Below are 26,322 nucleotides of genomic sequence, written 5' to 3' on the forward strand. Positions count from 1 at the left end.
ACTACAACTTTAAACATAGGCAGTGATCAGACTTTCAGCTTTATCCTAGTCACATTTCATTAGCAATAAGTCCACCTATTTCAGTGGGACTGACTTCTAGCTAGGTGTGAATAGTATTACGGCCTTTGTACACCAAAATAGTAAGAAAATCTTATTTTGAGGAATGTTTTGTCTTAATGCTTGATGTACAGATTATAGTAACCTAATAAGAAATACACTTTTTGTCTTACCCACTTAATGAATTATATTTATTATATGTAGTCCTATCTGTTTTTGTTGTCACCATGTAGCAGTTCAACAGATATAAGCAACATTTGTCTCATATATTAATTTTTTTCCCTTAGAAAAGCTGTCCTTTCAAGATCTTCCTGAAGCAGCAGTAATTTAAAATGGTTGTCTCTTTCCTCGTGACTTTTGTCATATATGCATTGTGTGTTTATTTTTCCTGGCTTTCTGTGTTTTGCAGCAATGCATATGCTTGGGCTAAACTGGCAGCTACAACCAGCAGATGGACACACCTTTAACAATGGGATAAGGACTGGATTGCCAGGCTCTGATGATGTAGCAACGATGCCATCTGGAGGTAAAGGTGAGGATACAGCTGTATCTTTTGCTCCTCAAAGTATCCGAAATTTAAAACTAGTCTTTCACATATTCCGGCTTGTAGTTAAAGTTTTAAAGTAAGTATATTTCATTTGGGCATATTAAAAACATATTTCACGGTCTTCTGTCAAGATTATTGTTATGTGCATTATTTGACTGCAGCAGTTATTTGCTGTGAATACTGCTTGTACGTTTTATGGCATAGCTGCCACACTAATTGTAATGGTTTTAAAAGACTCCTTCTTCTAGAATATCAGCTTCTAACGAAGACAAATCTCCCCAGAAGTTCAGAGTGTTGCTAACATGGGCTGTTGTGCTTCATACCCAATACTGTGGGGTAGCTGAAATACCTAAGAGTAAGAGTATGAACCTGATATAACCAAGGAGAACTATGCAGGGCTTGCTATAGGGATGCCAGAGAATTTTGCCACGAATCTCGGGGAGGCCGAATGCCAGCGCATTCGGCCCCCCAAAATCAGTGGCGAAACAGTCTGCCCCCCCCAACGCCCCGGGACAGGACTTACCTTGGGTGAATCTCCCTGGCGGCAACAGCTCCGGCAGCGGTTTGGCAATGGTTCGGCGGCGGCAGCTGTGGCAGCTGGTCTTCCGACCGGCTGCCACCGCTGCCATTTCCAAGTTTTGGGGTTTTTTAAAAAAAACGTGATAGGCTACATAACGATTTACGTAGCCTATCACGGCTAGATTTTTAAAAAATCCTGTGATAGGCTACGTAAATGTTTACGTAGCCTATCACGGCTGAGTTTAAAAAAAAAATGCGCATACGCAAATGGCGGCGCCCATGGGCGCCGCCATTCGCATTCCTTATTTTGGCACGTCTAGTCTATGTAAACATTTACGTAGACTACGGCGAAAATAAGGGAATGCAAATAGCATAGCGTCTAAATGTTTACGTAGACTGGACGTGCCAAAATGAGGAACGCAAATGGCGGCGCCCATGGCGGTGCCATTTGCGTACGCGCGGTTGTTGTTGTTGTTGTTGTTTAACTCAGCCGTGATAGGCTATGTAAACATTTACGTAGCCTATCACGCCTGACTGCAGGGACGCAAACGGCGGCAGCTACGGCCGCCGCCATTTGCAGACCCGGCCGGCCAGGATTCACAGCGGGAGGGAAGAGGCGCCTCCCCCCCGGCCAGAATTTTGGGGGGGAGGGACGGGACGCCTTCCCCCCGGCCAGAATTTCGGGGGGAGGGACGGAGCGCCTCCCCCCCACCACAAATCAAATTTCGTAAAAGGTAAGTGACTTTCGTACATCCCTACTTGCTTAGAATAAAGAGATTATGGCTTCCATTTCCCCCTCACCAGGAAAACTGACTAAGAAAAGCAGGGATTTTACAGGATAGAAGAATAATTTTCCTAAAACCAGCTGTAAGTTTCAAAAGAAAGTAGAGTGATTGTGTTTATAAAACATGTGCTTACCATTTTCAAGTAAATGTGTGAGCTGTAGATTTTTTATCATCCTAAAGATCTTGCATCTTTTATTGTTTCAGCTGTGGGTAGTCAGTGTTATGAAGAGAGTTTCCAACTTTTCTTCAGCTGGCTTCTATGGCTGTTTCTTTATCGCTGGCTTGACCTGCAGACATTGGGTTAAATTCAATGTCACTATCTGCTAGCATGATGGGTTTTATCCCTCTTTCCTAATGCAGCCTGGCATGCCACCCTAATGTCTACTCCAGAGGGTTTTGCAGTCCTCTGAAGGAGATTTTAAAGGTGCATGGGGATGGGTGTAGGGGGAAGGTTTGGCGGAGGGGAATCACCTCTGCTCCCAGTTCTGCTGATGGAACTGCTGCTTCTATCAGTGGAATAACACCAGTTGATACAACCCACATGCAGGTACTAATATTTGTCTCAGTGCCCTAAAATACTTCACTTTCTGGTTTCTGTAGATCAAACCTCTATTTAAGGCATTCTATCAGGCCAGGGCATTTTTTTCTAGTCAGTTGGCAATCTTAAAAATGAACAGTCAGTCCTCTGACACACAGTATCACAATGAAAGGAAATATTTTCCATTTACTCTCTTATTTCTTATGTAGGCTTGTTGCCTTTCTTTTGGCAGGGCCTTTTTGCCTTTACAGCTGCATGACAGGCAGATGTTCCAGAAGCAACACTTCTTCTGTCACAGAGATGCAGGACTGAGAGACATTTCACCTGCTGAATTCTACCTGTTATACAGATGCTGAAGACACAAAAACCCTGCTAGAAAAAGAATAGGATTATCACATTTAGCTCCTCCTGTCAGTCTGAAAACCAAGACTGGGCTGAAATGGAAAGAAATGGATGATTTAGGAACTTGTAAATAGTAAAGAATGTAAATGATCTTACTAAGTGATGCACCTACAGCCGTACCACCCTGAACACACCTAGGTCCTGTTTCCATAACAACAGAAGGAGAAGGGAGGAGTGGCTCACCCACATTCTTTTAGGAGCTGCTTTTGGTCTCAGTAGGGCTCCACGAGGGTGTACATCACACCATTCTAAGTGGCTTCACATAAGCTAGGGATGTCAGAGAATTTCGCCACGAATCTCAGGGAGGCCGAATGCCAGCGCATTCGGCCCTCCGAAATTGGTGGCGAAATGGTCTGCCCCCCCGCCCCCCCCCCGGATGGGACTTACCTTGGGCGAATCTTCCTGGCAGCGGCGCCGGCAGCGGTGCGGTGGCAGCAGCGGCCGGTCTTCCGACCGGCTGCCTCTGCCACCATTTCCAGTAAAAAAAACCCAAAAATTGATAGGCTACGTAAAGATTTACGTAGCCTATCACGGCTAGATTTTTTAAAAATCCCGTGATAGGCTACGTAAGTGTTTACGTAGCCTATCACGGCTGATTTAAAAGAAAAAAAATGTGCATAAGCAAATGGCGGCGCCCATGGGTGCCGCCATTTGCGTACGCGCGGTTTTTTTCTTTTCTTTTAAATCAGCCATGATAGGCTACATAAACATTTATGTAGCCTATCATGGCTGACTGCAGGGACGCAAATGGCGGCAGCTACGGCCGCCGCCATTTGCGGACCCGGCCGGCCAGGATTCGGGGGGGGGGAGGGACGGAACGCCTCCCCCCCGGCCAGAATTTCAGGGGGGAGGGACGGGGCGCCTCCCCCCCAGCCAGAATTTCAGGGGGGGACGGGGCACCTCCCCCCCACCACGAATCAATTTCATAAGAAGGTAAGTGACTTTCGTACATCCCTACACATAACTTACTTCCGGGTGGGGTACAGTGGGTGGAATGAATGTCATTTGAGTGGCAGGGGCTGCTCAACCAATAAGAGAGGCTTCTCCCCCCCCCCAGGCTCCATGAGGAAGGTGCAAAGTAGTTACTTCCCCTTGTGTACATTTGTAAGACAAGCCTCCCAATGAGCCCCAATGCACACAATGGGTGTCACTTCTGAGTAGACAGACATATGCTTGTGCTTGGAAAGAGTTGGGCGGGGGGGGAGAACATGGGGATGGGAAACCAGCCCCCTTTCTAAATGAACCGCTCCCGTGCAGGATGTGTATAAGGAAACTCTGAATTAGTTACTTCCTAAGGCAATAAAGCAAACAACAGATGATCAGACAATCAAGATTGTGCTTAACCGCACTTAGGGAATTGGGCTTTCAACTGTGCCATTTCAGTTGAGGGGATCTCCGTAAGTACTGATGTGGGCAGTCAGAGGGCAAGCCTCATTTAGCACAATGGGAGTTACTTCTGAGGAGACAATAATGGGTTTGTTGTGGGAAAGAGAGCAGTAAACACAAAGATGGAAACCAGCCCCCATTTTAATACGCAGGATCTCTATTCAGGGGAGAAGCCTCATTGACCACAGTGGGAGTTATTTCTGAGTAGACACTAATTGGTTTGTGCAAGGACAGAAAACATGCGGGAAATACCCCTTGATCAGGGTCATGGTGCAAGGAACACCCCTGGGCAGGGCTAGCATTCCTGAGAGCAATGTGGGGGTTGGGGAACACAGCAACTTTTCGCGGTGGGGGGGAGGCGCTTCGCTTCTCCCCCAGAAGTTCAGGCGAGGGGGGGGAGGCATCCCACCTCGCCCGGCCAAAATTCAGGCCGGGGGGGGAGGCGCCCTGCCTTGCCCGGCCGAAATTCAGGCCGGGGAGAAGCGCCCCGTCTCCCCAGCCGCGAAAGAAAAAGTAAAAACCAAAAAAAAACCCGTGATAGGCTACGTAACGATTAACGTAGCCTATCACGGCTAGATTTCCAAAGTCAGCCGTGATAGGCTACGTTAATCGTCACGTAGCCTATCACGGGTGACTTTGGGGGGGGGAAGTGCGTACGCAAATGGCGGCGGCCCATGGGCGCCGCCATTTGCGTTCCTTATTTTGGCACATCTAGTCTACATAAAGATTTACGTAGCCTACGGCGAAAGTAAGGGCACGCTATTTGCGTTGCCCTTATTTTCGCCGTAGTCTACGTAAATCTTTACGTAAACTACTGGGACCAAATAAGGAACACAAATGGCGGCGCCCATGGGCCGCCGCCATTTGCGTACACGCTTTTTTTTTTTGCCAAAGTCACCCGTGATAGGCTACATGACAATTTATGTAGCCTATCACGGCTGACTTTGGAAATCTAGCCGTGATAGGCTACGTAAATCATCACGTAGCCTATCACGGGTGTGTGTGTGTGTGTGTGTGTTTTACTTTTTTATTTTGTAATGGCGGCAGCACCTGGTCAGGAGACCGGCCGCCGCCCCCGCCCCCGCCCCAGCTGAACCGCTGCCGAACCGCCGCCGGGACCCGCCGCCGAGAGGGACATTCGCTGAAGGTAAGTCCCATCCTGGGGGGGGGGGCAGCGGAGAATTTCCCCAACACTTTGGGGGGCCGAATGCCTCGGCGCTCGGCCTCCCGAAGATTCGTGGAGAAATTCTCCACCATCCCTAGGGAGAACCCGACTTAAGGAAAAGAATTGGACTTTAAGCAGTCTCAGGAAATCTGTTTTTTCCCTGATAAGCTGTGGGGTGGCTGCTGGATGGCCATGTCATATATCCCTAACAACTTCCACACATAGCCAGTTCAGAGTAAATTGCTCATGGAAACAGGCCCCTGATCTCATCTGATCTCAGAAGCTAAGCAGGGATGGGCCTGGTTAGTACTTGGATGGGAGATGGCCTGGGATACCAGGTGCTATAGGCTAAGTAATGCTCCTAATAAAACATTTAAAGAATCTTATATTTGAGTCCATGTGCCTCTGCTGTACAGTACTGAAATTTTTAAAAACTTCAAAAAAAAACAAGGCACGGTAGGAGAACATGTTTGAAAGGTTTGCTGCCTTTTCCTCCTTGTTCACTTAAGTTAAGGCTAGTATTGCCGGGCCAGCAGTTTTTAAGAAGGCCTCTGTCAAGCTTTTCATACACCAGCTGTTTCAGGTCTCACCTCCCTTGGCTGGGCAGAATGACCTTTCATAATTGACAGAGCTCAGGATGATGCCAGCAAGCACTTAAAAAAAAAAAAAAAGGCCTTCCAAACTGAGACACGCACATATTTACCTTTCAGACATGAGCAATGAGATAGCCCTAACTTAATGCTGTCTTGTTGTAATGTGGAGTGTGCAAGTGAGTGACCCACTTGGGATGCAATCCTGTTAATGTTTACCTGGGAGCAAACCTCACTGCAAACAATAGAACCTGCATCTAAGTAAACATGCACAGCGGTGACTGCATAAGGAAGTATTATCTCTATGTAGTCATGAGTGGGTGCACATTTTGATGCTGAGGAGTGCTCAGATTTTACTCCTGTAACTGAAATGCTTTGTATTTTATCCAGATAATGACCAAAAGCTGAAAATATTTTTAGCATGTTGAGCTTGTATTTCTCAACAAAATCTCAAAGGGTCTGGCCCTGGTAAAACTATGAGAAAAAGGAAGAAAGATACACAGTAGTAGTATACAACATTGGCCTTCAGCTGGTGGGTCCGGACTCACTACTGAGTCATAGGGGCCGTTCAGACGTAAAGCATAGTTCGGTGGCAATTTGCTGAACTCCAAGTTAACCCACAAATTGCAGGGATGCGTGTTACATGCTAGCCACTTCCAGTTTCCAGCAACAACTTACAAATGCTGCATTCATAGGTTGTTACTGTGACTTGGAAACCTGGGCAGTTGGGGTTGTTCATGGATTAAACAATCCCAAACTAACCCACAGTTTGTTCTTGGGTTAACTTGTGGTTGTTTAACCCATGAACAACTCCAAGTGCCCGGGTTTGGACATCATGGTAACAACCTACGAATGCTGCAGTTGTAGGTTGTTGCTAGAAACCGGAAGTGGCTCGCAGAAGACACTCATCTCTGAAATTTGTGGGTTAATTAACATGAATATGAATGCCACCATTATGTCTGAACAAGGTCATAGTCTGACCTGAAGTGAGTTTTACTACCACCATACAAATATCTGGTAAAGAATTAAGGAGTGGCTTCCAAAATGTATGTCTGGGCTGAAGGAGTGGTCCCAGAATTACAAACGCCAGAGAGGGAGAGGAAAATTTACAGATAATGTAGTTAGGCACTGTAGGGCTGAAATTAACTGGGTTTTGGCACCATTACTTAAAAGGATATAATTTGCTGTTAAATCAAGAAGTGGCCTCCTAAATGAATCAGATGTCAGGATACAATGTACCTTGTCAGGGAAGTGGACAAATAATCACAGGAATACTTCCTAGTTCTACATTTTCAATGTCAAGATGTCTTGACTTTTAAAAATATTCAGGATATTTCACACATTATCTTCCTAAGGAGTGTGACATGCTTGCAGGATTTTTTATTGCGAATAACCTTACCAACCATTTTAACATGCAACACATCAGGTAAATAAACTCTTCTTTCTTTTTAGTTTTCTGACACATGAAATAGAAACATACAAAATGTCAAAACCCGTATCTCCAGCCCTCTTACCCATCCTACTTTGTTGTGTGTAGGCATTTACCTAGACTAAGCTTTAATCAAGATACTCAATGTTTTGTGAGATGCTTAACCTTATTAATTTCTGTAGCATGTAAATTATACCTTAGGAGCACATTAAGATGCAAACAAGCAAAACGTGGTAATGTGAATTCATGCAGGATTGAACACTGGCAAAGATTTTGATTTCTGTGCACCTGGATTGTTAATAAACTCAATGTACTTCAAGCCACCATGATGTTATATATGTTATATTATTATAATGTTATTATTGCTGTTAAATATAATTAACCTATATTATTTATTATTATATTACTTCTGTTTTGCAAAAGGTAGCAAAATCCTTAATCCTTCTCACATACATTTTGAGATACATCACACTTATCCCCTTTGTGATGATGGTGAACTGAAGCAGAAAGATAGCAAATTGTCAAGGTTTCAGTTAATAGATGGGTGAGCTGCAATATCAAGCACGGATTTTTAGCTGTGTCCCTCACCATGGATGAGCATTCTGTGCCTGTCTCAGAGATTTCTGAAGCCTTCCTGTCAAAAATAATAAGCACATTGGGATAGACCTGCAGATGTTCCTTATAGGAACTAGGGGAGATAGTTAATCAGAACTCCAGACATGGGTGGCCACAGCACAAGAAAAGGAGGTGCCCCGCAGGATAGGCAATGTCAAGAACACATTCCCCCCACCCCACCCCCACAGTCTGGCAGTCTGTCTAGGCGAGAGCATGTCTTGAATTGGAGGCTGGAGGAAGACTGTTGGCATACTTTCCTAATCAGTGGTATTGCACAAGGGTAAAGCTAAGGGAGGAAGGGCACAGTTCTAGGGAAATGTCTTGCCTGGCTGGCTGAAAAAAAAAGTGACAATGAGCTTATGACAACTTCTCTGAATGACAGGTGGGCATAGGGAAGTCCAAGGCAGCTTATCTCACCCGTAGCAATGCTAATAACAGCTCTGGGGCCTGTCTTCTGATTCTTTCTTAAGAAGGAGGATTCCTCCTGGAGAAGGTCACACTTAAAACCTGTTACACAGAGAACAGAGGGGAAAAGTGGCACTATGCATGCTGAGTGACTAGGTAGGAGTAGGACTTTATATGTGGCTTTAGGATACTAGGATAAGGTCTGCTGGGATTCCTAGATCAAACCCCAATCCTGTTGTGCTCAGATATGGTCTTAGGGTGTGTCGTCGTCATCGTTTAATATTTCTAGGTGTTATGCCACCAGGCTAAAAGATGGGCATGCTTTATATGCAGGAACAGTTTCTTAAAGATTGTCAAAATTTTGTTTTACCAACTATGAGCTTAAAATGTTTGCTAGGAGGGTCCTGTATTTCAGCGCAGTCATAAAAACATATTACGTCTTGAGCACCCTCCAGGGGTGAGAGTGGGGTGTTGTAATTATTTATTTAACTAGAAAGTGAAAGAGGGAAGACAACTTGGGTATATAGTTTCAATATAAGTATTACTGGTGTCATTGTTGTTCTTTTTCTTCTTGGTAGTTCCAGTGCTTACTCAGGTGGGAATCCAATATTCCAGACAAGTGAGGTGTGTCATTTCTTTTTTAGAAATCTCTTGGTCATGTGGCAAATCTGATAAAAGATAACTTTTTGCATTTTACATGGTACAAGCAGGACCTGCAATAAAATGTTGCAATGTGGAGTGTTCCATTTTATTGTTCCGGTCAGTAAGACATCCTGTCTTCCACAATACCCCATTCCATTACATCCCCGCTTCTTCCTGGTTTTCTATTCCCCCTCCCCAATAGTTAGCATTTCATGGCCATTGACTATGCTGAGATCATTGGGAGGGTATGGGGTATGTCTGGTATTTTGGCTAAATAAACAGCACTTTGCTTCAGGAAAACTGTAACAGGTCCTGCACCAGATATTAAGAGCGTGCAAATGTAAGACAGCCTTCCTGAGTCTGGTGCCTTCCAAATGTATTGGCTGGCTGGGGGATTCTGGGAGTTGTAGTCCAATTCATCTGGAGGCCACAAGTTTGGGGAAGGCTGATGAAGGAGATATTCTTGCTATGGCAATCCATGCTTTGGTAACCTTCTCATTAGATTGTTGGAATGTATTGTACATGGGGCTGCCCTTGAAGGATAACTCAGAAACATCAAATAGTGCAGAATGTGGCGGCCTATTTGCTGCCGGAATTATAACTAGCACAGCCAGATGGGATCATATTATGTCAAGTCTTAAAGAGTTACATCGGCTGCCGATATTTTAGCTTTAGTTTTTTGGTTTGCCAGAATTATGTCTTGCGTATTGTATGTGCTATAATAGATTTATCCAAAACAAGGCATAAACTTTATTCTTGGGATGTAGGCCAGGATTATATCTATTATAGGAGCAAATCTGAACTTACTTGGTTGGTGATGATTTTTCCCCCTGGCATAATTGTGCCTAGCAATATATTTTATATCAGATAAGACAGAGTAGACAGATATTACATGGTTTGTTGTTTCAGATTTGTCTTTGTGTTTTCTACCATTGTCTTTATTTGTGGTCTGTGATTTTTTTAATAGTTAGTGATTTGATAGTAGCAATTGGATTGTCCTTAATTTTTACAGAAACATCCCTGTAAATGGAGCTTTCAATGGGGCTGTTGCAAAATACTTCAGCCAAAAAAACCCACAAACCCACTCACCTGGGCTGTGTTTCCATGACAACGGAAGGGTGAAGCAAACAGAGAAATACCGGATTTTTCATGGAATCGGCATGGCTCTTCATAGGGCTCCACTAACGAGTTCCCTGAACCATTATAAGTCGCTGAAACAAACTTCCGGGTGGGGTGGGGAGATTGAAAGTGAACGTCATCAGACTGGTAGGGGCTGCTCAACCAATCAGAGAGGCTTCCCCTCCACAGGCTCTCCCCCCCCCATTCTCCTGCCCCCTGAAGCAATTGAAACTGGCATTAATTAGTCCCGAAAAGCCTTGAACCAAACATCAGAGACGTACAGCTTTTGAAATAGCACTTCACAGCCATTAGGGGAGTTAGTTTGCCTTTCACCTGATGAATACATAATGTACCCTGGGTCTACTTAGTGCTCCACTTCCCCAACCTATGCCCGATTCCGCCATTTCTTTTCCTTTTCCTCTAAACCCGCACTACCACATTAGTACAAACTCCCAAATACATGTGCTACCGCACGATAGCACAAATGTGTGATAGTGCAGTTTTGGGAACAAGCCTCAGTGAGCACAATGGGAGTTCAGAGAACCCCTGAACTAATGCTCTATCACGTGATAGCGCTATCACATGATAGCGCAAAAGCATGTTGCTGCTATTTCATGATAGAGTGATAGAATAATAGCGAAATACTGAGATGAGGGTATGCACATTGATGGCAAAAATGTGCAGTACTGATGTAATGAGATAGCCAGGGGGGTAGATGTGCTGCTGGAGAACTGGGGCTTTTTTCACTGTGGAGTGATAATGATGCCTTCTAAATGTGCAACTGAGGATTCAGCAGTAACTGCCTCTAGTTGTAGAGCTGTGATCTGGTCGGGAACTTCAATATGTATACCTCACCCACGGCTCTTTTAGTAGTGTAAGCCCTAGCCCCTGATAGAGTAACAACTTTAAATGTCCAGCATGGATATAGTTGGTGGCTGGTGAATGGGGACTGCTTTCTTCTGGTTTGTGGTGTAGTGCTAAAGCGCTGTTTCGGTTTAATCCTTTACTCGAAAAAAAATGCACTCTGGTGGCCAGCGGGGAAATGGCGGAAACAGGGAAATGCAAGTGGGGAAAACACTGGGGAAACACCCCTTGACTGGGGTCATGGTGAAAGGCACACCCCTGGGCAGGACTAACATACCCGAGGTCAATGAGAGGGTTGGGTCACACAGCAACTATACCGGGGAGAACCTGACTTGTGGAAAAGAATTGGTCTTTAATCAGTATCAGGAAATCTGTTTTTTCCACAATAAGCTCCGTGGTGGCTGCTGGATGGCCACGACCTCATGTATCCCTAATGACCTCCACACGCAGCCAGCTCGGAGTAAATCACTGTTGGAAACACCCCCTTGGTCCCTGCCCAAGGACAAGAGAGGATAGGGAGTGGAATAACAAAGACTGGCATAATAAGTGATGAAAGTGATCAAATGCAGTCATGTACTTAGACTTGTTTCTCTTGGTGATGAGGATTAAGGGGTTAAACTTTCAGAAAATACTATCTTAAACCTTCCAAACTTCCTTGATGGTGGTTAATGAGCTCAGTGCTAAGAAAGAAAATGTGTTTTGAGTTTCCTGGACCCTTTTCTTCAATAATATCCTAGTGATTTGGTCTATTTGACACATGTAGTTTATGCTGGTGTTGTCCATGCTGTGTCATTTTCAGAATTTGGGGGAGGGAAGGAGATAAATTGAGACCTTTGGGCTCTGGGTTTTTTTCGGTCTCACACCTCTGAGGAACACTGAGCACCACACCGCACTCAGCATAGCAAAACAATAATTTGCACTGGGTAAATAACACCCTCTAAAAATGAATCATGGAGATCAATCTTATATTTACAGGTGGCTAAGTACATGCTTGATTTACAGATTACTATGGCTTCCCTGTGTAAAAAGAAGCAATATGTTTTTTAAACTTCCTTTCATATAACTATGTGGCAAAGGAGAAAATCTCCCAGTAGTAATGTATGGCTGTGAGAGCTGGACTATATCGAAGGCTGAGCGCCGAAGAATTGATGCTTTCGAACTGTGGTGCTGGAGAAGACTCTTACAAGTCCCCTGGACTGCAAGGAGGTCAAATCAGTCAATCCTAAAGGAAATCAACCCTGAGTGCTCATTGGAAGGACAGATACTGAAGCTGAAGCTCAAATATTTTGGCCCCCTAATGCGAAGAGAAAACTCCCTGGAAAAGACCTTGATGCTGGGAAAGATTGAAGGCAAAAGGAGAAGGGGACGGCAGAGGATGAGATGGCTAGTTAGCATCACTGATGCAATGAATATGAACTTGAGCACGCTCCGGGAGAGAGCGCAGGACAGGAAGGCCTGGCGTGCTATGGTCCATGGGGTCACGAAGAGTCGGACACGACTTAACGACTGAACAACAAAGGAGAAAATCACAACTGCAAAATGCTCTTAATACCTATGAAGATTTGAGATAAGCAAGTAAACGTCAGGACAGCAACCTGTAGTATTTAAAACTCTGCCACTAGGATTCTGTTCAGAGTTGCTAAAGTTCCTCAAGTTTTCTGTTTAAGTTTCCTCCATGGTTTCTTTTAGCTTATGCTATGTCAGTCATTTTTGTGGAGTGTTGATGGCTCTAAGTATGGTTTGTACTAGCCCAGCATTTCTCTAACAGTGGACTAGGGTCCAGCAGTGGGCCTCAGCCACTTTCACATGGGCCTCAGGAAAGAAAGAGAAGGAAAGAGAAGAAATGGATAACAGAGTGGCTGGTTGAGCGAGGGAAGGAAAAGGAGTGAGGGAAATTAGAGAAAGAATGGAGGTGAAAAGGACAAACAGAATGATAGAGGGGTAAAGGAAAAAAATAGTGGGGGTTGCTCTATGTGTGTGTGAAGGCTGAACTGAGTTGAGAGTTGGAATGGAGATCAGCAACATAGAGATACAGGCCTTCCTCAAAAAACACTGGAAGAAAGTTACACATGAAGAGATCCTTGCTCCCACTTACGTGACTCATCTACAAAACCATGCTAACTTAATGCTGTAAAAAAGAAGAAGTCAAATTACAAAAGCCTCACTTTCAGGAAATTAATATCTGTTTGCATTAGTGTTGATTAATCCTTTATGTTTCTTTTCCATTGATATTCCCTATTTGTTTAGATATGTAGAAATACTATTATTAATCATTTGCAGCATCTGCTGTGGCCATTTTGTGGACCCATGATTCAAGTATTTCATTTCCAGGGATTTCAGGCATTTTTATTTCTTTCTCCAGTCATGCCTCTTTAACAACATTTAGTTAGACTGGTAGAATGCAAGTTTTTCACATAACAAAAATTAAGCATTTTCCTTTTAGAAAAAAACAGCAACAACTTTTTTTTATCACACCACTAAATATTCATTGACATTTTCACATTTCCTTGATGCAGTATAGAAATGGAGAGTAATTTTTGTGTGCTGCAAATATGTACAGTATAATGGAGATATAGTGTGATGCAAAGTCTAGCATTGTTTGTTGAGTATCTTGGAAAGGCTTTGAAATCTGTTTCCTTCCAGTGCTCATAGGGATCCTGATAAATTCCACAAAAGTGTTCTGATATTCTTTACAGTTCCAGCAGGGATTCATACAATCGTAGCAATAAATTTGTCTCCTGCACAGCTTGGATTTCTGTATTTTACTTTTCCAGCATGTCAGGCAGATCTGATTTACTGTGTAGATAAGGCCCAGCAAGAATCTTAGGAACCTGTATGACAGAATGTAATAACAGTCACAAATATGTTTCAAAAATAGCTGCACTCTACCAATATTTCTTCCTTTTATAAATTTATATCCAAGAGGCGGCTTACAAACAGATTAAAAAACAGGCCTGAATTAAAACCAATCAGCCATATAATGCTAAAACAGCACAAGAATTAAAACCAGAACTAAAAAATCTCAGCATGGATAAAAAAAAATGGAAATGTGGTTTAAGCTTATGTTAAAAAAGAGATCTAAACAGCAATAAAACTAGAAAGGAAATAACGGATTAAAAAACTTGGGTAATTAACAGCATTTTGACCCGGCACTGACAGACCTCAAGGAAAGGAGTACCATCTGTAGAAAAGTACTGTTCCCTGATCACCATCCTCTGAATAATAGCGGGAGAAGACTCTTGTTGTCATCTCCTGCTTGTGCTCTTCCCATTTGGGCATCTGGTTGGTCACTTTGAGAAACAGAATGTTAGACTAGACAGGCCTTTGGTCTGATCCAGCAGGGCTCTTCCTAGCTTCTTAATGCTTGCCCATAGTTAGTGGGGGTAGGGACCTTCTGCCACAAATTTTGTACCCCTACCATGTATGTTTATTTTAGCCCTTTTGAAAACTCCTCTAGTGTTTTGGATGATAACAAAGAATGTTAGTGTTCAGTTGGAAGAACTGCCTTAATGTTGGAGCCTTGGTAAGAGATTCACACTTTTTTCAGTGTTAGTCATAGAAGTAGTAGTTATACTTTCAAAGTTATAACACAGAAGAATGTAGAATCAGCAGAACTATAAGCAAGTGCTATTAGCAGAATTTATTGACAGCTCAAAACTGTATCGTGTATGGCATGAACTGTGTTAATAGACAATGAAATACAAGTCTGCAGAGCCCTTCTAAGAGTTCAAATGATCCCTGAGCTAGCTGCACTGCTTACAGAATTAATGGGAATGAAGTGTAATGTCTTAGGAAATATTCAGTATTCACTTCTATTTTCTACGGATAAAAATATGTGATGCAGAATAACCTCTAGAGCAGGTTTATGCCAGCACGCTTTTTAACTTTTGTTAAGTTGTACAAGTACTCCAGTAAGGGCTTCATTTCTGGAACTTACTCTGCAGCATATTTTTTCTTATTTCAATTTTTGGGTTTTAAAGTAAAACTATGGTGACATTTTCAAAACTGATTTGCCACTAACGCTTGTATGGATTCCAATAATTTTTAAAGCATATTTCCTATTTAATTGGTTGAAATACTTCCTGTTTATTATTTCTAATTCTACCCGATCACCCTTTTATAGAATTATAATAGTTAGGGTGCTGTAAAATTGATCAGTTTCATCTGCCCATGAAAAAAGGAAGATTCGCAACGTCAGCAGTTCAAACTTAAGCGGTTTCCAAAATATTTCCTCAGGGGCTTGGTAAATTATCTACTGCATTAGATGGTAGTGACAACAAGAAGTATGAAATCTGCAGAATGAGGCTAGTGTGACATTCTCTCCGCCACAGCATCCAACTTCAGCTGTGTAGTTTTGAACTTTAAGGGCGCAGTGGTATGCATGTTTAGACAGATAAAAGTCCTACACCTCCTCCTAGCATTCCCTAACCAACATGTCTGGCTGGGGGATGCTGTGAGTTGTAGGACTTTTTCTGTCTAGACATGTATAGGATTGTACCTAAAGCACCTTTCTACAAGGAGCAGATTCTTTTGGAGCTCAAAGCAAAGTTTTTCAGAGACAGCTTCCTATTAACTTCACTGCAGTGTGGTTCATGCCTATGAAATATTCAGATAAGGAAATTGAAAACAAAGTTAATTAATTCTGCAAATACTCCTTACTATAGGAGTACGCAGAAGGCACATAATCTATTTGTCAGGTCTCTTAGTGTGCATTCACATACCCATATCTGTAGGAGAGACTTAGGTGACTGTTTTCACTTACTGAATTTTTAAATAGCCTGTGCAGCCATTGATTTTGTCATCAGATTTTTAAAGTGTCGAGATATCTTGCTTAACGAGAAAATACCTGTTAATGATACATACCAGCCAGTAGTTAATAATAAGGAAGGACATAGACAGTGGACAAAAATACATATTCCAGAGAAACACAAATTATTCCCCTACCTTCTCACTCTGTTAAACACAAATTATTCCCCTACCTTCTCACTATGGAGAGCAGTAAAATGGAGCAAGGCTACATGGAGCAAGGCAGCAGATGTCTCTGACACCTTGGATGTGCATGCTTGGGCATAATGTTTGAATGGGTTGTGTATATATACAATGCAACATTAGTAGGACCACATTGTACAGTCAGCATCTTGGATTGGGGCAGGGGAAGTGAACTGCATGATTTTGGCTTACATGCATGGGATTGTACATGCATACATCCTATTCAAATATTATGCCATGTGTAACTGTCTCAGGATGATGCAAATGGGACAGGCATACCCAGTAAGCTGGGCAGGAATGCACAATCTCATGCCCCCACTGCACACAGCAGAAATGTTAGGACAGAGTGATCCAATTAATTAGACAATGCTATATATTCATATTGCTAGTGTCTCACAGTAAGTTGATGAGACAAAGGAAAGCAGAGTCTATCATTTGTCCCATCAACATAGTAAGCTTGGCTTAACTTGAGTGGTAGCATGCTATAGTCCTCCTCTTAGTCTAAGTACACTGGTACTTCTAAAGAGTGCATCACGTGTGGGGATCAGATGAGTGCTCACTACTCCTTTCTCCTGAAGCAAGAACTTTGTTATGGGGCAGCATAGAAATGTTGTAATTAATAATTAACTAATGGAGGTTTAATTAATTTGATAAATAATAGAGACTTGTGTGGCAATTCTACATGCACAATATGTATATAGTAAAGGTTTGTATATGTGTATGGTGGCTGGTATGTGTCTGGATTGAATGACAGGTGAGTGTGAGGCAGGGGTTTGGCAGAGCATGGGCAAGAATGACAGTTCTATTACCCACAGTGGATCTGCATGAATACAGTAACAAATAAAGATGTTAACCCAATGGTTCTATAGAAACAATTTTATTTATACTAACTCCATCTGATACGGCGGCTGCGCCCCTACCTTCCCATCTGGTCCCATCAGTAGTACATGCCTTAGTCACCTCTCGTCTAGACTACTGTAATGCACCCTACATGGGGTTACCCTTGAAGATGGTTCAGAAGCTGCAGCTGGTGCAGAACACGGCGGCTCACCTGATTAAATGCAGCCGCCGGCGTGATCACATTACTCCGGTGCTGAAGGAGTTGTACTAGTTACCAGTTGTTTTCCAGGCCAAATTCAAGGTGTTGGTTTTGACCTTTAAAACCTTATATGGTTCAGGCCCTGCCTACCTCAAGGAGCGCCTCCAGCAACATCAGACAGGCCGCTCAACAAGATCAGCCTCAGATGGTCTTCTCTCTGTCCCATCAGCCAGGACAGCTAGGCTGGTGAGGACGAGGGAGAGGGCATTCTCTGTGGTGCCCCCACTCTGTGAAACTCCCTCCCTAGGAAACTCCGCCATGCCCCCTCTTTAATGAGCTTCCACCATGCATTAAAAACATGGTTGTTCAGGCAGGCATTTGGGGTGGGTTAGAGTATTTTTAGAAATACAATGTTTTAATGTGGAATTTTTTTGTTTTAAACTGTTGTTTTATTGTACATTGCCCAGAGTGGCCAGGTGACCGGCCAGATGGGCGATTAAGAAATTTAATAAAGAAATACTTAAAATTTAAAAAACTGGAATGTTTTGAGCTCAACTTGTTCTCAGGTGATTCATCTTTTTTCATATATTTGAAAGATGAGTAGGAGTTTTCCTACTCTGTATTTCTTTGAGAATTTACAGCATACTTTCCCAACCTGATGCCTTCCAGATGTGTTGGATTACAACTCCCATCACCCAAGTCAGTATGGCAAATGGCCATGCTAGGTGAGGATGATGAGAATTGTAGTCCCACTCTGAAGAGCACCAGTTTGAGGAAGACTAATCTAACATTTCATTTTCAGGAGGAAAAAAAAAAAGCTCACTTGAGTAAACTGGGGACTACAGTTCAAGTAACGCTGTCACCTAATTAAAGAAAAATTAGTCAAATAAGTGTATGATTAATTCTGTATAGATTTTCATATGAGTCAAAACAGTAATCATAGTTATGAAGCAGAAGCAAAACTTCTTTGTTTTTAGATGATGCATGTGTGTGTTGGAAGCATCACCTTAGAAGAACATGTTCCTTCCCATGTCTGAAAGAGTAGCAGGGAATCCTATTTTAAGATAGTGCTTATCATCTGCTATACCTTTATTAACAGTATGTGTGGTTGTTTTTCAAAATCTGCTACATAAAAATCAGGAACGTTTTTAGTTGATCAAAAAAATTTGTGCAGTGCAATGTTATGTATGTTTACTCAGAAGTAAGTCCAGCTAAGTTCAGTGTGACCTACTCTGATTGCATCTGTAATTGATTAATCCAACCAATTAATTGGTTAAACGTTGCAACCTTAATCGCAAGTGAAAGTGATGGATTGGGAAATTATGCCTTCTATATTTGCCAAGATTCTGGGCTTGGTTCCCAGTAGTGCTACTGGTTGATCTGATGATGCTAAGTATATTGTCATGCTCATGATACTGAGAGAGAGAGAGACTGACTTATTGTCTCTCTTTGTAAGGTGACGATGACAATACCTGGTTGTGTTGCTTGGTTCCTTGGTGTGTGCAAGGCACTTGTAGATCCTCAGATGAAAGGCGATGAATGCATGTAGAAAGGATCATTGTTCCATTTTGAATCTTCATTTGATGCCTCTGGAGAATGATGAGTCACTCGGGCATAGCCACATAGCCATGTTGCTTGACATTACGTTAATCCCATTTATTCCACTTGTAGCCAATGTACTCTTGTGTTTTTCTTTGCCATTGCTTTTGTCTTTGTGCTCTGATACTGCTGGAGACCCATTAACCTAGAAAATTCAAAAAAGACACAGCTTATTAAAAACTGTTATTCAAAGATTAACAATGTTCAGTAAAAGCATTCTCTTACCATGTAAAGACATTGGCAATAGAATATGTTTAAATGGCTTTTCATTACATGCAAGTGTAAGCCTCAAGAGCACAGGCAATTTGGAATTTAAAATTGAAAACTTGTTGCAGTGGTAATTACATTTATAGTAGACAATGGATGCAAAGGATATATTTTGGTACTTACTTGGATTATTCACACTTCCTTGCCACATCGTTATGCCCTTGTTGAAAGTGCTGTCTTGGCTGTCTTTGCCAAGGATAACGTTCGGCAAAATTTATGACAGAATTTGGTGAACTGATTCATTTTCAGAGATATAAGTATATCCCAAGTATGTGTTCTTATATGGGTGCAAATGTATATAAGCCATACTTGTGATCATGTTAACATGTCAGCTTTAACAATCTGAACGAAAACACATGTATTAATATAACTTTAATATTTAAATATTTTGTATTACGATATTCTTATAGATACGTATCGGAAGAATGAAAAAATGTCGATCTTATCATGCTTTAAAGGAGCCAGATAGCTTAAACTGAAGAAAGTGTAAAGTGGATTACATAACCCTTAAGCATAAGTTCCATACCTATACCAATTGAGGCCCATGGAGGTAGTGGTTGAGGCCTTGGACAATAAACCTGGAGCAGCAGATATCAAGGGGAATGTCAGAGGCTGGGTCTGCAGGGCATGGGGAAGTTGTCGGGGATCATAGATGTTGCACCAACAAATATCAAGGCTCAACTAATATCTGGTGCCAGGCCCAATGACCAGCCAAGCCATAACTCTCAACTTATGGAATTTTAAAAGGAGAGAACCCTGATTTGGAGTCTTGTACTCTAGCATCTCTGAGTGCCTTCTGGGAACACCTTCTACCATTTTTACAGCAGCTTGCAGTGAAATTAAGTTATTTGACTAGTTGGCATATTGGTAGACAAGAGGGTCTTGATAATCTCCTGAGGGATTTATTTATTAATTTACTGTTAGCTGCTCCATAACAGAAGTTCTCTGGGTGGGTCAGCAAACAATGAAAGACAATATAAAAGAATGCAAACTATTAAAACTAAAACACAATACAAATGTGGATAATAAACTGAGAAACCCAGACTATAGGTCATAAATTATTAAAAATCTGTGGGTGAATAATAAGGTCTTCACTTGGTGCCAAAAAGACAATAAAGATGGTGCCGGGTCAAACTATCTGGGAATGCTATTCCATAATCAGAGTGCCCCTCCCAAAAGGGCCACCTCCCTAGTGGTTACCTGCCTCACTTCATTTGGTGGGGGCATTTGGTGTAAGGCTTCTGAAGAAGATCTTAAGGACTGGATTGGTACATATGGGAGAAGGCAGTCTTTCAAGTAGCCCAAGCGATTTAGGACTTTAAAGGTTAAACCCAACACTTTAGAACTGGGCCAGAAACAGACCCTAGAGTCCATTCAGCTGACAAAACACAAGCATAATGTGTCAAAAAGCCCAGTCTATTCTTACAGCCCTATTCTGGACCAACAGTGGTTTCCAAACTATTTCAATGGCAGTTCCATATATAATGCATTGCAATAGACTGTTACAATAAAGAACATATTCTTTATGTTCTTTATGTTCTTCATTCAGTGATTTTAAAAAAAACTTCTTGCTTAAAACCAGAGTTAAGGTTATCTCATGTTGGCTCAAGCTCCACAAAGCCAGGAAATTGGAAGCTAAGGCTGATGCCTTAACTGATATGCCCTATGATCAGTGTTGATATTGTGCAGTGTCACAAATTATGTTTGCTTTCAACTTACCTTCCATGCACCCACACTTCCCTTGTCTTTCAGGCCCAAATCTAGAGGGGAAGGATGGATTGTCTGGGACCAGCAAAGATGCCCCATGATGTCCTGGTCCTGTATTGCTTTATGAAGCATCTGAGCCTTACTGTACCGCTAGAGGAATCCTACTGTCAGTTGACCCATGACTGTTTATACCTTACATCAGCAGCTGTCAAGATGGGTCAGCCCTTAGGCTAGATGGTTCATAAGGCAATACAGGACCAGGACAATGTGGGGCATCTTTCCTGACCAAGGAAACATGGTGGGTGCATGGAGCATAAGTTGTAAACAAGCACAAATTGTAGCATTGTACAACCTAATTACTGATCAAGGAGCATGTCTGTTAAGTTATCAGCCTTAGCTTCTAGTTTCCTTGCTTTATGGCTCTTGAGCCAACATGAGATAGCCTTAACTCTGGTCTTAAACTGGCAAGGCTTTTTTTTAATCCTTGAATTTCCCTGGTTTTTGAAAAGGAAATATATAATTGCAGTGTCGGCAATCTTACCCTTTCCCCAAAGTATTTGAATCTGATTTCTTGCAAGTCTACCTATACGATAAATGAGATTATAAATACTTAACTATATTTAAGATTTCACTTCATGTATCAAGATTCAAAACCTTTGGGAAAGCGTCAGAGACTGTCCTCTTTAGAGAGTTGCCCTCCACATGTAGAAAGTAATGAGAACAGCGAGGGAGGGAGCTAACAAGCTCATTCACATTTCCCTTCCCCTTACGTAGAGCTTACACACAACAAAAATTATTGTTATTAATTTCATTTCTACACTGCCCGATAGCCAAAGCTGTTTGGGTGGTTCACAAAAATTACAAACCTAAAAATACAAGATAATAAAACATAGTATAAATTTTTTAATATACAAACTTTAAAAAAAATTAAGCAGCTAGACAATTTCAATAAAATAATACAGACAGCTGACATAAATGCCCCATCATATGCCATTAAATGCCTGGGAGTAGAGGGCAGTCTTAACCTGGTGCTGAAAAGATGACAGTGTTGGCACCAGGCAGGCCTCAGTGGGGAGATTGTTCCTGAATCAGGGGCCCACCACTGAGAAGGCCCTCTCCGTTGTTGCCACCTTGTGAGCCACTCAGAGGAAGGCCTCTGATGTTGATCATACTGTCTGGGTAGGTTCATGTCTGGAGAAGAGCTCCATCAGATATTGACTGAATACAGAATGAGTGAGTACAGCTAAATTCTCACAACAGTCTTAATGAGCGTGCATAGAGTGTGAACCTACATTCACAGTAACATGTGAATATAGCCCTAGTGTGAGACATGATCATTGCATGTCCTTCTCCTATCATACAGAAATTAAGAGCAAAGGTTGGGGCCCTTGTGCTACATTTCTGCTTCCAGAAAGGTGGTATGAGCCCCTGGCTTCTTCTAATCCTCCCACCTGTGCATTCCATCCCCACGCCTCCCAAATTCTGAGGGCCAAACTCATTGTTACTTTAAAGATGTAAATAGGGGCTTCCCCCCTCTTTTTTACTCAAAACTAAGGTCATGGGATCTCATATAGATCAGGACCCAAGAGTGGTGGGTAGGGAGCTTTAACCCTTTGTCCTGTGCTTGAAATTTACATTGCAATTGGATGACTTTTTGGCAATGTAAATTGGAGGTGGGGGCTGATCCAGTTTGGGACCACAGCAGGGTGAGGGCAAAGGATTAAAGTCTCTTCCCCCACACTAGGGTACCAATCTGTACAGTAACATGTAGTCTCACCTTGTGAGATCACTTTCCATAACTAAAGGAATAGACCTCTGTAATAGAATTATTCTTAAAACCTTGGAGTACTGGCAGCATTTTAGCTTCAGAGTGAAACTCCTCATGGCATGCCCGACATAACTTTACCAGCAGTTGCTGCCATAGGCTTTTATAAGGCAAAAAACTTTCAATAACTTTTGAACTGCTGGTTAGAACTTCATCAAACCAATGAAAGGCATATCTCATCAACAAACTTGCATAAAGTACATCAGTAGTTTTCACCAAAATTTGAAATAAATATATGATATGCTAAATTGCACCATGGAGAAAAATTTACAAACGTGTCAGTTTTCAGCACTTTTTAACTTCATTTACCTGTGGTAATTTTTATCAGATTGGTTTGAAGTTCTGCGCAATTGTAGACCTCAGGCAGATCATGGATGTGAAGTGCCAAGTTATTAGTTCAACAGGTATCGTTTTTATAAACAGTGGAATGTTGAGGCTTATAATAGCAGAATCCTTTTTTTGCGGCTTACCTTAACTAAAGGGGCACTCCCTTGCCGCTTTAATTTATATCCTGCCCTTCCTCTAAGCATCTCAGAGTGGCATAAATGGTACCCCATTTTATTCTCACAACAACCCTGCAAAGTAGGTTGGGCTGAGAGAGAGTGACCCAATTCTCACTGTTGCAGCGTTGTTAAAAAACCATGGTGGCTTATAAACCCACCATGCATGCTGGTCATATGCGGGCCAAATTTCTCTAATTATCCTCACTGGCGCAGCTCGTTATGTCATCCGAGCCTGGGTGGCATGGCTTCTTTGAGGGGGCAGCAACCCTCAAATAACCCATGCGCTGTTGTTGAGTTATTTGAGGGTTGCTCTCCCCTGCCCCAGCAAGCCATGTCACCCAGGTTTGGATGACACGGCAAGCTATACCAGCAAGATTAATTAGGGAAATCCACCTGGCACACAACCAGCACACACGGCAGGAGAAATATGCCACCGTGGCTTATTTTCCTCATTGCAATTATGTGAACTGGCTCAGTAACTCTAAGCTTTCTGCTGACCAGGGATTTGAACCTGGTTCTTCCCAGTCTGTGTCCAACACTTGAGTCCACACTGCACTGAGTTCAATAGGTGCTTATGGAGGCAGAATCAGATATTCTTCTTTCTTTGATCAGCCCATGGCTTATTTTCCATCATATTTTGTTTTGGGCAAACATGAAGGACACAGAAGCATCCAGGGCAGGCTCTTCCACCGATCTCTGTACATTTTGTAGTTAAGGAAAAACACTATGGGATGGTGATTTTCATCCCTACTCAGTGTTTGTGGGAAGAAAATCAGATTGTTGTATGTATTCTGGTTTACTCCATCTGGAATAAGAAAGACTGAACTTGAGAACCTGCTCTGGATAATTTATATATGATAGTAGAAAGACTAAAGGTAAAGGTTTTCAGTAACAATAGAATTAAATGGCAGTCACGTTAAAGTATATGCAACCTGGAGGTTATAATTAAGTTTAAACATGAATTTACCATTTAAATTTGCTCTGTTGTTTATTCTGTCTGAACAGCTTTGGGCATTATAAGGAGCACAGACAAGTGAAGATGCTAGTTCCATGCACTTCCACTCTAATCTCTGAGGACCAAACTAGATCTGATGTGGGAGATTTGTGAACATGGTCTCCTGTGTTTTGTTTTTAAACTTAAAAACAGTCACAAGGGCCCTGATTTGGATTGCAGCTGTAGCACTGGGGATGAGGATTAAATCTTTTCCCTGCACCTTTAAAAATACCTTTTAAATTTTCCTGATTTAAATCCCTGCCACTGAAGCTGCTGTTTTACCCATAGGGGAAAACATAGAAGTATCACATGGATATGTTTCCTCCACTGGTGCCAATAGCAGCTTTCTATGTGTGTGCATGCATGTGTGAGAGTGAATGTGATTTTAATTGGAAAATGGCATGAGGGAAGGATTTTAAAACCTTTTCCCTTACACTCTCGCCCTGAACCGAATTCCCTCCCAGTCCCTGCATGTCTGCTTTTATATAAAATCTGGAGCCTGTACATCCACTTCAGCCTCAGATATTGCAACAAAAGCTTCAGGAATGTGATTTTGCTTTAAAGCAAAGTGCGAGCTCCTCACGTGCTTTGTTTTAAGGCAAAAATATGGCTTTCCCCCCTTGCCGCTGCATTGCTGCTGAAATTCTGCAGCAGGTCCGCAGCAGCAATTTCCGCAGTAATGGGGTGCACCTCCTGGACCCTCTGAAGTTGCTCACCCTGGTTTAGCCACTCCTGCTTGCAGAAGGACCCAAGCAGGAGTGATTGAGCAGCATGCACCAGCACACTTACTTGTTCACAATTGGAAATCTGGCTTATCATTACATGTGAACTGGTCATTATCATGCAATAAGACCAAGTTACAGCTGATGTTCCCATTAATGTATTTTAAAATATTTCTAAAGCTCTGTTCATCCAAACTTTCATATTAGTTTTCCTATTTTTAGTCGAAAGCTGCTTGTTCAGAAAGAAGATAAATCTTAGCACCATTGGTACGAGGATTTCATCTATATTGGAGAAAGAATTTTATTTTTCAGTTGGTCAAGTCCCAAACATCATGGGACTTAGGAAAATAATACATGGAGGGAGCAATCCTATGGCCCCTAGACAGAGACTGTGGGGCCATAGGATAATTCGGACTCCTGGATCTGAAGTAGGAGACAGTGCTCCAACTGGAGATCCAGCAGCTGGCATGGAGAGAACCACACAGGCTGCCTCTCCAAGGTCACAAAGGTGACCTCATAGAGGGGGTAAAGGGGGCGTGCCGGTGGCTGGGGAGGGGACTGGGGAAGCCAGGATACAATATATCCTGAGGCCTCACCAGCCTGCTTCCCTCCCACTCTGATGCACCCTAGCTAGATGGGTGAAAAAGCCTGTCTAGCCAAAATGCAGAGTGAGAGGAGAACAGAAGCAAGGATTGCCTCCGCCGTTCCTCCCGCTCTGCATGGGATACCTGTAAGCCCCCAAGTTTGGAAGCTTACAGGCACCGCCATAGGATTACACCTTAGTCTTATTCTAGTCTTACATTTAGCAGAAGCAAATCTAACATTATTTAACTATATTCTATTTAATCTTTTATTTATTCATCTTTTATATTTTGATTGTTTACGAACTTGCTTGGTATTTGACACATGATGGATAAAAATCCTCAGTTAATTTACACTGAAATTATTCCTTTATTTTCCCTTGTGGATTTATTTTTATATCTTATTCACATAAGAATGTTCAAAAGAGTGCAATGAGCTTTTAATGTGCTTAGCTGCCTTTCTGCTCTTATTACGTTTGATCAGTAAAGAGCAATCATGGAATTAAAGATGGGAGACGAAGCTATATGAAAGATTTCAGATGCCCGAGGGAGCAAGTATATAGCTTTCAAAGACGCAGATTCTCACTCTTACAGTGATATAGCAGTGTGCTTTCATTATTGTAAAAAAAGAAAAAGTGAGTGGGTAAATATAGTCTTGTCAATTAAGTTTTCCTTTGATGTCTGAGATTGCCACACAGTTTCATCTTAAATGAGACTGCTAAAAATATATACATTGGAATCTGACTCTCATCTGCTTTTATCGGCTCTTGTCTTCCAGGACCTTGGGCCACTAGAAACAACAGCATAGATAGCGGGGAGGCAGAGGTCGGACGGAGGGTCACTCAGGAAGTACCACAAGGAGTATTCTGGCGGTCACAAATCCATATCACACAGCCACAATTCCTGAAATTCAATATCTCCTTAGGAAAGGATGCTCTTTTTGCTGTCTATATAAGAAGAGGACTCCCACCATCACATGTTCAGGTACTGTATTCTGAGGCTTCGTGGAAAAAAATGTACTGGAAATCTTATT

The 26,322-nt window shown here is 42.3% G+C and overlaps 1 protein-coding gene across 1 annotated transcript in view; it reads left to right on the forward strand.

Annotated features, from left to right (window-relative positions):
* TENM2 (teneurin transmembrane protein 2) overlaps positions 1–26,322 on the forward strand; it is a 1,208,485-nt gene that overhangs the window by 966,494 nt on the left and 215,669 nt on the right. Inside the window, exons 6-7 of the mRNA XM_084838625.1 lie at positions 467–589; positions 26,068–26,273. Of these exons, the coding sequence (XP_084694751.1) occupies positions 467–589; positions 26,068–26,273 (329 nt within the window). The remainder of the gene's footprint in view (positions 1–466; positions 590–26,067; positions 26,274–26,322) is intronic.

Source organism: Heloderma suspectum, chromosome 2 (assembly GCF_057233095.1).
Source record: "Heloderma suspectum isolate Gila_16-S chromosome 2, 16-S_ref, whole genome shotgun sequence".
NCBI classification, from domain to species: Eukaryota; Metazoa; Chordata; class Lepidosauria; order Squamata; family Helodermatidae; genus Heloderma; species Heloderma suspectum.